Raw genomic sequence first — 14,974 nt, 5'->3', positions numbered from 1 at the left:
AAACCACACAAAAGTTCTAGTACCACGTCTGAAACAATAAATTAAAATATATAACATTCATGTTTATAAAGAGCTTGACAAGTTTAATAGCTATTTCTCTTTTTTAACAATTACTCTGATAGTTCTAATAATGATTCATGCAGAAGGAGAAGTTACGTTAGTCTCACTGCAATCAAAGGACACCAGCAGACATGGAGCCTGGCACAGCAGGCACACGGTGAAACGCAAGGGACAGCACCTAATTTCTACCGCATCTTAAAGCATCTACTGTAAGTTAGTGTGATACCTGCTTAATTCAGTCTGAGTTTCAGCTTCTATCCGCCGATTTGTAAAATTCTTTTTTCTTTTGGCAGGTGTATAATATCGATACTGTGACAGGAAAGATTTGGCTTCTGTTTTTAAAGTGCGTGGGGTGAATGGCAAATGTCTGTTAGAAAAGTGTTCAGAATGTTTGTCCAAAAGGTCCCCACTGGGTGCTTTTGAAATAACTAACTGAAACTTCTGGGAACCGGGGAATGTGCCCCTGGGCCCTCTGCCGTAGGAGGTTCCAGAGGATGGTTTCTTGGACCCAGAGGCAGTGTAATCCATGCTGGACATGGAGCAGCTGGAGTTCTTCTCAGTACAATTCGTGAGGACGTTCTGAGACTTAGGTAGACTTAGTCTCTCAGAAGAAATTACTGGTGACTGTGTAAAAGATGGAAATTCATTCACTTCTTCGATTAATAAACTGTTTTCATCCTGTGGTTCTCCTGAAGGCTAAGAACATTTGGTTTAACAGTGATCAATCATATTTGCAAATTCAGATAATTGGGGATCTCCTGATTACACATTAAAAAATGTAGAGCCTTAGGGCTACCTCCTGCAAATATAACATCTATGTTCCTGGAAACTCGTATATGAAGTTATACTCATTTTTTAATTATTTATATATAAAAATATCATTCTAAACCTAAGTGATAGCAATCATTTTTCTTTCTGAAACCAAAAGTGATTAATAACACATACCAATATTTGTGCTCTTGAACTGGTTTCCTGAGGTGGTTGTTCAGTTACTAAGTTGTGTCCGACTCTTTGTGACCCCATGGACTGCAGCACGCCTGGCTCCCGTCCTTCACTTAAACTCATGTCCATTGGGTTGATCCAACTGTCTCAGCCTCTGCTGCCCTCTCCTCAGTTTTATCTGAGTTTCTAAATCAACTCTGAGCACTGGCCCTCTCAACCGCAGCATCTGCCCCTCCCTGCCTTGTCGTCATGGTCAGCTTCAGTGCCAGCAGTTCCACTGTGACTTAAAAGCTTTGAAGGAATGAAAAGGTACTTCTCACGATGTATGGAGCTCTAGTTAAGTGATTGATATTTTAAACACAATTAAGAAAGATTTATGCCAGAAAAAGTTCATATGTGTTTCTTTCTCAACTTCCCATGACGGGGGAAAGCTTTGAAAGGGGAGGCATTTGACCTGCTTTATTTCTTTCTGGTTTAACAAAAAATTTTTTAACTGAAGTAGAGTTGACTCACAATGTTGTGTTAATTTCTGACGTACAGCAAGTGGCTCGGCTATACACACACATTTTTTAATATTCTTTTCCATGACAGTTTATCACAGGATAGTGAGTATACTTCCCTCCCCCGATACAGCAGACCCTTTTGTTTATTCATTCCGTATGGAACAGTTCCCATCTGCTCACCCCAAAGTCCAAGTTCATCCCCCCAACCCGCCCTCCGCCTGGGGACCACCTGTCTGCGCTCTGTCTGTGAGTCTCGTTTCTGTTTCGTGGATGGGTTCATTTGTGCCATATTTTAGATCCCACGTGTGAGTGATATCATGTGGGGTTTAAATCCTAAAAGAGGATGCTGTCAAAGTGCTGCACTCAACATGCCAGCACATTTGGACAACTCAGCAGTGGCCACTGGACTGGAAAAGGTCAGTTTTCATTCCAATCCCAAACAAAGGCAATGCCAAAGAACATTCAGACTACCACACAATTGCTCTCATCTCACACGCTACCAAAGTAATTCAAAATTACTCCAAGCCAGGCTTTAACAGTATGCGAATCGAGAACTTCCAGATGTTCAAGCTGGACTCAGAAAAGGCAGAGGAACCAGAGATCAAATTGCCAACATCTGTTGGATCATCAAAAAAGCAAGGGAGTTCCAGAAAAGCATCTACTTCTGCTTTACTGATTACGTCAAAGCCTTTGTGTGGATCACAGCAGACTGTGGGAAATTCTTAAAGAGATGGGAATACCAGACCACCTGACCTGCCTCCTGAGAAATCTGTATGCAGGTCAAGAAGCAACAGTTAGAACTGGACATGGAACAACAGACTGGTTCCAAAAAGGGAAAGGAGTACATCAAGGCTGATGTACTGTATATTGTCACCCTGCTTATTTAACCTACATGCAGAGTACATCATGAGAAATGCCAGGCTGGGCTGGATGAAGCACAAGGTGGAATCATGACTGCCAGGAGAAATATCAATAACCTCAGATACTCGGATGACACCAACCTTATGGCAGAAAAGCGAAGAAGAATTAAAGAGCCTCTTGATGAAAGTGAAAGAGGAGAGTGAAGAAGTTCGCTTAAAAACTCAACAACTAAGATCAGGACATCTGGTCCCATCACTTCATGGCAAATAGACAGGAAAACAATGGAAACAGTGAGCGACTTTCTTTTCTTGGGCTCCAAAATCACTGCAGATGGTGACTACAGCCATGAAATTAAAAAACGCCTGTTCCTTGGAAGAAAAGCTATGACCAACCTAGACAGCATATTAAAAAGCAGAGACATTACTTTGCCAACAAAGGTCTGTCTAGTCAAGGCTGTGGTTTTTCCAGTAGTTATGTATGGATGTGAGAGTTGGATTATAAAGAAAGCTAAGAGCATAAGAATTGATGCTTTTGAACGGTGGTGTTGGAGAAGATTCTTGAGAGTCCCTTGGACTGCAAGGAGATCCAACCAGTCCATCCTAAAGGAGATCAGTCCTGGGTGTTCACTGGAAGGACTGATGCTGAAGCTGAAACTCCAGTACTTTGACCACCTGATGCAAAGAACTGACTCATTGGAAAAGACCCTGATGCTGGGAAAGATTGAAGGTGGGAGAAGGGGACGACAGAGGATGAGATGGCTGGATGGCATCACCGATTCGATGGACATGAGTTCGAGCAAGCTCTGGGAGTTGGTGACGGACAGGGAAGCCTGGCGTGCTACAGTCCATGGGGTTGCAAAGAGTTGGACATGACTGAGTGACTGAACTGAACTGATGGTATTTGTCTTTCTCTTTCTGACTTACTTCTCACTGCATCTTTGTTGCTGCAAATGGCATTATTTCATTTTTTAAGGCTCAGTCATATTATGTTGTATATATGTATGCTTTAACTTTGGAAGAACGAGTTCTACTGTGGATTCATAAGGCTTAAGAGTATTGGTAATATTTTATTCTTTTACAGACAAGATGCCCAAGAAATCTTGTCAATAATTCCAGACTTTATGGACACCTGTGTACCCTTAACAGAACACTGAGACACTTCATTAAATGGTACAGGGGAAGTTACATGCAAGTTAAACTGAGGTGAAAAAGGCTAGGATTTAGCCAGTTGTATCTGTCCTACAAGCTCATGAGGAGGAAAATAAGAGGAAGATACGGTGAATGAGGAGGAGCTGAGTGCTTTCAATGCACAAAAGACACTGTTACTGCCCGTGAGCAGAAGTACGAGGAGTAGTAACTTCCGTCACTTCACTACTAGGCATGGAGTAAATACCCTGTGCAAGGTTCTGTTCCAGTTCATGTACACACACAGCTCATTTAATCACTGCATCAACTTCTGGGTGATGGCACAATCATTCCTCTGCTTCACAGATGAAGAAACCAAGGTGCAGGGTCTCACAGCTTTGAACTCGTCCCACTGTGTCATGCTATTTTACAGACTCGTTTGCAAATTATTCATTTTTTATACCTCCAGGGACCTTAAACGGATTTCCACTCCTTTCGTAGTAGTGAACAAGTCAGCTAACTCAAGTACTGATCTGCCTCGTAAGGAAACTGCAGATAACTGGATATTGTGATTACACCTAAAATAGGGCAGATCTACCTATTCCCTTTCCAAGTGCTTTCTAACTCTGTCCAAACATAAGGCAAAATGACTCAAAGCAACTAAGTATTCTGGCATTAAACTGTGAGTTACTAGGGTACTACTTAGTTAATGACTTCAATATGTTAGTTGTAAAAAGTGTTACCAAACTAGGTTCACACTGCAGCTTACATATCAGAGGAGTCTGAATCCCTGGAAAGCAATTTCTAGTTCGATCTGAAAAGTCTTCTAGGGCTATTAAATAATAATCACAGGAATTATTATGTACTTGGGGAACAGTACAAACTGAGATCATAGCAGGCAGAGATGCATAAAGCATCAGACAGCCTGTAAGAAAATTCTTATCAGTAATGGCTATTTAATAAACAAAATGAAGCACTGAAGTCTTTAAAGACAGGAATATACTCTCATGTGCCTGAAATGGGCTGGGAAAATTGCTCTTGAATCAGCTGAAGGCATGAAACTTTTCTGTATCTGTATATCTTATAATCTCTACCATGTATCCTAGCTTGTCTTTTCTTGGAAACCAGTAGAACACAGTGTAAAATCAACTATATCCATCTACTTTTTTTCAGATTATATAATTTTTAGCTGTGAATATCAGAAAGCTTGGATACAATTTTCACAGAAAATGTGTAACACACTGGTAAATTCACCGAAATTAAAATAGCAAATCACTGTAAAGTTCTAAAATCAGAAAAGGACTCATCAATTATATGTCAATGGGAAAAAATTCTGGTGATAATCTGACCACTGTCACTTTCTAGTTTAGTGCAATTTGTTATAAACTGTTTCTGTGATTTAAGAATTTATACAAAGTGATAATTATTGAAAGTTTACAGAAACACGTTTTTATGTCAATTTTATAATCACAGAACAACTGAGTATTAAATCAATCTTTTTCAGGGATAATGTCAGAAAAAACAGTATACAGACATTTGCCAACTGTCAGGTTTTAAAACAGTTAAGGAACCAATTCAAGTGTGGAACAGGATGGGTGCAATTTAAAAATTTGATTACACTTGTTTTGCAAAAAGCTTCAAATTGTATTTTATAAGACAAACCAACAGCTCATTTTTGTTGTTTTACAGTGCTTTTAAAGTACATTTATTTAAGAACATAATCACATTCATATATTCAACTAATCTTAAGAGCACACAGTACGTGCTACACCAGTGGTGTGAGTGAATGTGAACATCTGTGTGTGGAGCACAGGGTGCAGACTTAAGTATCTGAGGTGACAGCATTTGAGTCAACATGTGCGAGAAAAAAAGTTACCCATATTAAGAGTGTGGGAAATTAAAGAAAAGGTTTTTGATTACTTGATCTCATGTATATAAATAGCTAGTATGTCCACAGGCTAAAGTTACCACTTTCTTTTTAATTGTAGCAAACTTTTCAGTAAATGCAGATTATAACCACAGGCATCTATTACCCATAAAACCCATCTAATTATCAAAATATTATGCCTCAGATGATAATTTTAATTTAAATGCACCTAAATATTTATCAAAATCACTGCAGATTGTGATTGCAGCCATGAAATTAAAAGACGCTTGCTCCTTGGAAGGAAAGTTATGACCAACATAGATAGCATATTCAAAAGCAGAGACATTACTTTGCCAACAAAGGTCCGTCTAGTCAAGGCTATGGTTTTTCCTGTGGTCATGTATGGATGTGAGAGTTGGACTGTGAAGAAAGCTGAGTGCCGAAGAATTGATGCTTTTGAACTGTGGTGTTGGAGGAGACTCTTGAGAGTCCCTTGGACTGCAAGGAGATCCAACCAGTCCATTCTGAAGGAGATCAGCCCTGGGTGTTCTTTGGAAGGAATGATGCTGAAGCTGAAACTCCAGTACTTTGGCCACCTCATGCGAAGAGTTGACTCATTGGAAAAGACTCTGATACTGGGAGGGATTGGGGGCAGGAGGAGAAGGGGATGACAGAGGATGACATGGCTGGATGGCATCACCGACTCGATGGACGTGGGTTTGGGTGAACTCCGGGAGTTGGTGATGGACAGGGAGGCCTGGCGTGCTGCGATTCATGGGGTCGCAAAGACTCGGATACAACTGAGCAACTGAACTGAACTGAACTGAAATATTTATCAAGTTTTATAAAAATGTAAGTGAATTGCAAATTACTATGAAGTCTAAATGGAGTAAAAAAATATACCTATATAAAAGAATAATGAACTAACTTTTTAGAGAAAAAAAGTTACAGGGTTACAATGACTAAAGGAAAAATTAATGAAAAAGTCCTATATTTATAGACTTAATTATATGTTTTGTTTTCAACAAGTCCCACTCTTACCTCAAAATATAATTATTAATTGATATTCAAAATGCTAGATAATAGAAATGGATTTAAAATTTTCAGTTTAAAAATACAGTCACTAAATATGAAAATACATACATGAGTCAAATGTTGATGAACATATTCCCAGATGGTGCAGTGTACAGTCGGTTTACTCTAAAGGAAGAGGCTCTTTTTCTAGTCCTTTTTAATCAGTGTGACAGCCTTGGGGGCTCTTCAACGTAGTTTCAGCTCTCCTGATGACTCCCAAATCTATTTTCAGCCCACACCTCTTTCATGACACAGATACTTCTATCCAACTCTCTACTGAATATATTAAATGTTCCAAAGGCATCTCAAATCAAGCAGGTCCAAACAAGTAAACTCATACTTTATATTATCTGCCTCCCCCAACACCCCCCCCCAAAAAAAAAACCCTGCACTTCGTCCTGTTATTCTTTCAGTGAATGAGCACCATCCTCTTCGTTGCCCCAACCAGAAACCTGAGAATTCTGTAATTCCTGCCTCTTGCTTTTCATCGAGTCAGTCACCAAGTCCTGGGGATTCTACTTTACATTCCTTGGGCTCCTTCTGCTGTCTTATGTACCATGTCTTAATCATTTCTTCCCCACACTGCAGTGAGTGAAAGTCGCAGTCATGTCCAACTCTTTGCAGCCCTCCAGACTCCTCTATCCATGGGATTCTCCAGGCAATCTTCCCAACCCAGGGACTGAACCTGGGTTTCCTGCGTTGCAGGCAGATTCTTTACTATTTGAGCCACTAGGGAAGCCCTCCCCATACTGTAAACTGTCACATAATGAGTCAATATGACGACATAACTTCCCAACTAAGAGGTGGTCTCTGATTCCCCCACACTCCTCACATAAAAAGGACCCAGGTTCACTGCTAACTTACAAATGCTCTTACTCACGCCTCCTGCCTGCTGACATGTCACACCCTCATGCACAATGCCTTCAAGAGCTGGAGTTAAAAGACGCCGCTCGGTGCCTAGGAAGGGCAGCTGTGGCAGCGGCTTTTAGCAACAGGCGATGTTATTGCTAGGGCCAGGAAACAAAGCCCAGGGCCTCATCCAGACAGCCTAGGGGACTATGCTCACAAATCTGGGTCCTCTCCACAGCTACACCCCAGGGAGTGACCTGCAAGGAAACCTGCTTCTCTTAGCACCGGCAGTGAGGGAACACTGGCCTTTGAGAATCTGAAATCATATGCTGCTTCCATACAAGATTGCAGTCTAAATCTGCAGTACCCAGATGGTCCACAGAAACCCTAAACCAAGACAAATGACTCGGTTTTTCCCAACACCTAAATTGCAGTGGGATAAAAAGACGAGAGGAAGAGAGATTAAAAGAAATTTATCAATTAGTTGAAATTATTTAGATGCCAATTCTAACAAACTAAAAAGAAAGAGACAATGGGGAAATCTGAACAGTAGATATTTGATGATATCAAGGAATTATTAAAGGCACAATAATGGTATGGTGGTTTTTCAGATACATTTAGAAATATTTACAGATAAAAAATATATATCTGGTATTTGCATCAAAATAATCTGGGAAGGAGGCAGTGAATGAGGCTATATGTGAAGTAAGTCTGGCCCTGAACTGATCATGGCTGCACTTGGGGGACAAGAACATGTGGGTTCATTATACCGCTGTCTTTACAGATGCTAAAAATCTTCAAAATTAAAAAGTTTAAAGAGACCATCCCATACGCACAAAGACTTGCAGTTTCAGCTAAGAAACGGTAAAAACATAGCTCTCAGTTTCAACAAGAAAAAGGGTCACAGAGCAAACAACTAATCTGAAATCCACAGTGAGACAGGCCTCTGCAGGGGGAAACAGGGCCAGAGCACGTGCGTGTCCGCGACGGAAGTTGCTGAAGGGCACACACGCTGGTAAGAAGACTGCGCTAGGCGGCTTCAGCTAACTGCTGAGACTGAGTGCAGACCAGTGCAGGTGCACGAAGCCTGAGACCTGGGGAGTCTGGACCTGCTTGCAAGCCTTTTCCTCTAGAAACCACACCAAAAGCTCTCAGGGAGGAGCACAAAGAGCCCCTTCCTCTTGTTTCTTTGACATGGCTAGGAGAGGGGAACAGCAACCACTACAGAAATTACTCCCTGACCTGTTTCTCTTTCTCTCAGTCACAGGGGGAAGTTCCCTCCACTTTGCCATTAACAACTATGGAAGTGATATCCCATCACCTCTGCCACACGCCATGGGTTAGAAGCAAGTTACAGGTCCTGCCTACATGCAAGAGGAGGGGATTGTTTAAACACAGGCGTCACTGTGGGGCTCAGAAGTCTGCCTACTACCGTGAGTCAAACAGAAAGTACACAAGAAGGAAGAAATAAAAATATACAAAGCGCTTCACTTTAAAGAATAAAAATTATCAGTGAATAATCTGACCCACCTAAACTACTAGGATTAAAAAATGGAGGAAGATATACCAAAGGAATACCAACGAAATGAAGGCTAATTTAACCATATTACTATCAGAAAACACTTCAATATTAACATTAAAAGCATCAAGGTAAAGAAATTCAAAGCACAGTGACAACAGGTCTGATTCACCAAGAAAATATATCATCTCCAAGTCTAGGTCTATGCGGGTTCAGTGGTCCTGGTGGCTCAGTGGTCCAGAACCTGCCTGCCAATGCAGAATATGTGGGTTTGATCCCTGGGTTGGGAAGATCCCCTGGATAGGGAAATGGCAACCTGCTCTAGTATTCTTGCCTGGGAAATCCTAAGGACAGAATGAGCCTGCTGGGCTACAGTCCATGGTGTTGCAAGAGAGTCTGACATGACAGCAACTAAATAAGAACAAGTCTGTCTGTATGTAATTATACAGACTGAAATATATAAAACAAAAATTGATAGTGCTAATTTTTTGAGAAATACCTAAATATGTAATTACGACAGACTAATCAGACAAAAAAACAATAGGATTTGAACATCTAAAGTATATAAACCTTAATCTAATGGATACACTATCTATTCAACGCTGCACAGAGCTATAAAACATATTTGCTTTTCAAACACATAACGCCAGTGCATTAAAAAAAATTGTCCACCTGCTGGGACATAAAACAAATCTCAACAGATTTCAAGAAATGAGTATCAAAAAGATGTGCCCTGATCAAAATACAATTAGGCTAGCAATCTGTAGCAAACAGAAAACCAGGAGAAAAAACAGACATAGAGATTAAGGAACACTTCTAAAAGACAATGAGTTAAAGAAAAAATTATAATGGAAACTATAAAATACTTTGAATTAAACTGCAATAAAAATACCACATATCAAAACTTGAGGAATGCAGCTAAAGTAGTACCTGGAGAAAAATACACAGCCTTAAATGTTCATGCAAAAGAAGTGAGGCTGAAAATAAGCTAAACAAATGCAGAAAAAATACTGCAACACAAACTCAATGAAAGCCAAAAGAGGAGAGTAAAGATAAGCATAAACATTACTGAACTAGAAAGCAAATTATCAAAGGATCAACAGAGTAAAAATATGTCCTTAAAAAGATGAATAATACTGACAAATCTCTGGTGAGAATAATAAAGAAAAGAAGAAAGAAGGCAAAAATAAGCAATATTAAAATAATAAGAAGAAATAATACATATTCAAGAGAGATTATGATATGATTTAAGAGATTATGAGCAAGTCTATACCAAGAATTTGAAAATTTAGATGAAATGGACAACTTTCTACATATGTACAAATTATGAAAATAGTTCTATAACGATTTCAAAAATTGAATCAGTCAAAAATCTCACAAAGAAAACTCTAGGCTCAAATAATTTTAATGTTGAAATCCATCAAATTCAAGGAACAAATAGTTACAAACTTACATAAACCACTCTAGAGCATGGAAAAAGAGGAAGTAGCACCCAGTTTATTTTAGGAGGCTAGCAAAACCTGACGTAGTAGAAAAAGGGAAAATGACAGGTCAATATCAATCATGGACACAGATGCTAAAATCCTAAACAACATGTTAGCAACTGTATTTAGTAATGTGTAAAAAAAAGGTAATATATCATGACAAAGCTATATTTATACTAGGGATGCAAAATTGATTTAACATTAGAAACTCAATTTGAATTCACTATATTTGAAATAGATTAAAAAGAAAAACTGCACCACCATTTCAAAAAATGCAGAAAAAGCAGCTGATAAAATTAACATATATTCATGAAAAAGGAAGAAAATTCTCTAAGCAATGAGGAATTGAAAAGAGCTTGCTTAATCAGATGATAAAGGGTATCACAAAAAACCTAAAGCAGTGGACAGCAAACTATACCCCCTACAGATCAAATCTGGCCCACCCCCTTTTTCTGTTAATAATGGCTGACTGGGACAAAGCGATGCCCATTCATCTAAATACTGTCTGCAGCACTTTCCAGTGGCGCCACAGTTGCAACAGATGCTGCGTGGCCTGGAAAGCCTAAAACATTTACCATTTGACTGTTTACAGGAAAGGCTACCAATTCTGACCTATAGCAAACACTATCAAAAACAGGTTGCATCATCAATGAAGTACCTTAGAAACATTTACTGTGAAAAGGTAAAAATGCTGTCTTACCTTTTGTAGAGCGTTAAGTAATGACCTGGAATGACTTTTAGGATGCACTGTAGTCTTAGTAAATTTCAGCCCCCTCCCACACCTTGCTAATTCCTTTTTGAGTTTCTCTCTTCGCTGTTGGTCTGCATCTGAGGGGAAAAAATTCTTTTGAAGTACAGAGTAAAATAGAAAAAATAATTTTTTGATGATTGAAGACCAAGAAAGAGTACTTTTTTTCTTGCTAAAAATGTTTACACTACTGATATGTAAATAAAAATCCATATGGTTTTCTGAAACTTCAAATGGATTAACTATTCAAAGAGCACAAACAAGATATGACAAACTGATTAAGCCTAAGGGCTCAAGGGAACAACTGCTAGCAGATACAGATACACAAAGGTTAGAAATGCAGAGCTTGAATTCATTCATATACTCCCCTACAAATGAAATACTATTGACAATATCATCATGTTATAAAAATTTAAGTTTTATATGACCAAAAATGACATTAAATTTTAAAATATTATTTTTAATTAGGATAACTGACTTCCATTTTTCTTAACTGCTATTCATTTGCAAATACAAACCAAAAAAGTGGTTTCACATTGTAGTGAGCTTTAAGTCAGGTACTGAGTCATTTTCAAAGACTGAAAAACAGCAAAATGAAAGCTAGTCCAGTTTCAGAGTTTAAAAGAAGGTGAGGGACTTTCTTGGTGGCCCCGTGGCTAACGATCAGCCTGCCAATACAGGGGACATGGGTTCGAGCTGGTCCGGGAGGATTCCATCACAGAACAACTAAGCCTGTGCATCACGGCTACTGAGCCTGTATCTAGAGCCCGCGAGCTGTACCTACTGAGCCCGTGAGCAACACCCACTGAAGCCCAAGGGCGTAGAGCCTAGGCTCTACAAGAGAAGCCGTCGCAAGGAGAAGCCTGCGCTCAGCAACGAAGAGTAGCCTCTGTTCGCGGCAACTAACGTCTGCACAAAGCAATGAGGACCCAGTGCAGCCAAAAATAAAAGATTTAAAGAGTCTAACCATAAATTAAATGACTTGTATTTTCATGTAAAATTTTAAATTTAACATATGCTTTTTAATTGGAATGTATCTCAACTTGATAGACAAGATAATTTCAAGTTTCAAATCACCCTGATTTGGGGGGAAAATGGGACAAAACATTTGAAAAGACCTTTACTAAAGATACATTTAATACAAATGGCCAATAAGCATATAAAAATGTTCTACATCATTAATCATGAGGAAAATGCAAATTAAAATCACGAGACAGTACTTCATACTCTAAAATGGTTATTAATCAAAAAAGGAGTCAATAATGTGTTAGCAAGGATACGGAGTAACTGAAATCCTAATATGTCGGGGGCAAGAATGTAAAATGGTTATGGTCACTTCAGAAAACAGTTCGGGAGTCTCTTAAAAAGTTAACTGTACTTTTAAGGCCATTCTCAGGTGTATACTCAAGAGGAATGAAACTTTACATTCATACACAAGACTTGTACATGCATGTTCACAGAAGCACTATTTATTATGGTCAAAGAACAAACAGCAAAAGTGTCAATCGACTGATAAACAGATGTACAGGGAAAGAAAACAGATTAACAGCTTTCAAGTCTCGGAGTGGGATGAGGAAGCAGCTGCAAAGCTACCATTTTGGGGATCTTCTTAAGATGATGAAAATATTCTAAAACTGGTTTGTAGTGATGACTGCACAATTTTGTAAACTTAGTAAAAATCCATAAATTCTATGGTGTGAAAATTCTTTGTCAATAAAACTGCCATAAAAGGTAAAGCCTTTCTTGGAACTTCCCTGGTGGCCCAATGGTTAAGAATCTGCCGCCAAGACAGACGACACGGGTTCAGTCTCCGGCCAGGAAGATTCCACATGCAGCAGGGCAACTCAGCCCACGTGCCACAACGACGGAGTCTGTGCTCCACAGCAAAGGGAAGCCCGAGCGCCCCGCTGAGAGCAGCGCCTGCTCACCGCACCTGGAGAAAGCCCACGCACAGCCAAAAACTAAACACATAAAAAGGAAAGCCTTTCTAATGCATTAGAATATGGAATTACTTAAACAATTCAACAAAGTATAGAGACATCCTAATTCAGACACCGACTGAAACTATCAATTCAGTTGTCTGCTTTGACAGAAGACTATAAAAACAGACATGACTCAAGACCAGAGACATTTCTTTCTGAAAATACGTCTACTATAAAGCCTATTTCTAAGTCAGTTTGTACTGATGAGAATGCACATCAGCTATGTTACACACAAAGGAATGATTATCAACTATACTTCAATGTGGTGATGACAATCTTTGCGGTTCTTCTAGACATCACAATTTTTTTCATTTACGTGATCATAAAGAAAACTGTCTCAACTGACTGCAGGCAGAAAGTATCATGGGATAAATAAGCACTAAGTCTCAATTCTAAAAACAAAACCTCTGTAAGTATACCATGTATGCTGCCAACTCCTGAGTGTTTATCTCCAGCCTGGAGCCTCCTCCTGAGCTCCAGGCTTTGCATTCCAACTGCCTCCTCAGCATCTCCACTTGGATTTCTAATAGGTATTTATTTTTAACTTATAATGACCAAGATTGAATTCTCGATTCACTTGATTCACTTCCTCCCCTAAATACCTTCCTATTATATTTCCAACGTCAGTGAATTATAACTCTTGTCTTTTTAGCATTGGGAGTCATCTTTGACTCACTCCTCTTTTTCTCTCATATTCTATCTACATCCAGTTCATCAGGAAATACTGTTGACAGACATCTGAAAAGTTTTCAGAATCAATCCATTTCATACTCTCTCTGCTTACAAGCACAATTAGTATCCTATGGACAGAGAAGCCTAGTGGGTTACAGACCATGGGGGTCGCAAAAAGTTCGACAGGACTGAGTGACTGAGCATGTGCACACACACACCCTCTACTCACAAGCACTCTGATCCAAGCCACCAGTATTTCTCACTTGAATTAGTTTCCCAACTAGTCACTCTGCTTTTACCATTGCCCCTTGTAGACTATTCTCAACTTAGCAGCGGGAGAAACACTTTTAAAGTGAAACTGGCTATTCCTCTTCCTCTACTCAAGGCCTTCTAATGTCTTCCAGTGTCATTTAGAGTGAAAGCCCCAGTGCCTGCACGTGGCCAAACCCCGCGTGGTCTGCACCTCTCTGACCTTTCTCAATGACCTCAGCACCTGTCACTCTTCAGCTGGTTCATTTCACACCAGCTATGCAGCTCTTCTTCCTGTTGCCCTGGATACACTGATCCCAACAAACCCGGCAGAGTTTCAGTTCTGCCAAGATGAAAAGAATTCTGGAAATGGACAGTGGTTATGGCTGCACCACAAGAAGAATGTGCTTAATGTCACTGAATTGTAGACTTAAAAATGGTGAAGAAGGTACATTTTAAGTTGTGTGTGCAGTTTACCGTATTTTTTTTTAAAAAGGCAGTATGTTAAAAATTACTTACATTTGATGCTGGCACTCATGCTTAGTGGAACTGAGCAGTCTACTGCAGCTGAAAGAGAATAATCACTTGCTTTAATACTATTCTTAATATTTATAAACGACAATAACTATCAAAAGTCAAAATCACAAGAGGTTCCAGAACTTGGAAGTTCCTTGTTTTGATATGTATGCTACTTCTAGAGATGAAAAATATCCTTGATAAAAAACACACTGGTTAGAATTAACAGCTCACTGGATACTGCAGAAGGAAACACAGGTGGATCTGAACACAGCAATGCAAACTATTCAAAGTGAAACAGTGAACACTGGAAAACGAATGTACTGAGTGTCACTGACTTAACCTACCTGTGTCACTCACTCAATATAGTAACTGGAGTCCCAAAACAAGTTGAGAAAAAAGAAAAAAATGAGAGCAGTGACATTATCTGATTTCAAAACTCACTGTAATGCTACAGTGATTGTGGCAGTGTGATGTCGTAACAGACATATGATCAACAGAACTGAAGAGTAAGTTTAGAATCA

At 39.4% G+C, this 14,974-nt stretch overlaps 1 protein-coding gene across 5 annotated transcripts in view; it reads right to left on the bottom strand.

The window, feature by feature from the left end:
- Positions 1-14,974, bottom strand: part of SPATA7 (spermatogenesis associated 7) — a 35,915-nt gene that overhangs the window by 10,262 nt on the left and 10,679 nt on the right. For 4 of the 5 annotated variants that reach the window (XM_070797973.1, XM_070797970.1, XM_070797971.1 and 1 more), the window contains 3 exons: positions 14,454-14,501; positions 10,984-11,111; positions 287-756 (listed from right to left, as the gene is read on the bottom strand). In XM_070797973.1, the coding sequence (XP_070654074.1) occupies positions 287-756; positions 10,984-11,111; positions 14,454-14,501 (646 nt within the window). The remainder of the gene's footprint in view (positions 1-286; positions 757-10,983; positions 11,112-14,453; positions 14,502-14,974) is intronic. The other variant, XM_070797972.1, reaches the window with a different exon arrangement.

Source organism: Bos indicus, chromosome 10 (genome assembly GCF_029378745.1).
Source record: "Bos indicus isolate NIAB-ARS_2022 breed Sahiwal x Tharparkar chromosome 10, NIAB-ARS_B.indTharparkar_mat_pri_1.0, whole genome shotgun sequence".
NCBI classification, from domain to species: Eukaryota; Metazoa; Chordata; class Mammalia; order Artiodactyla; family Bovidae; genus Bos; species Bos indicus.
Note: the sequence above shows the minus strand (reverse complement) of the source record. Positions and strands in the feature narration are given on the sequence as shown.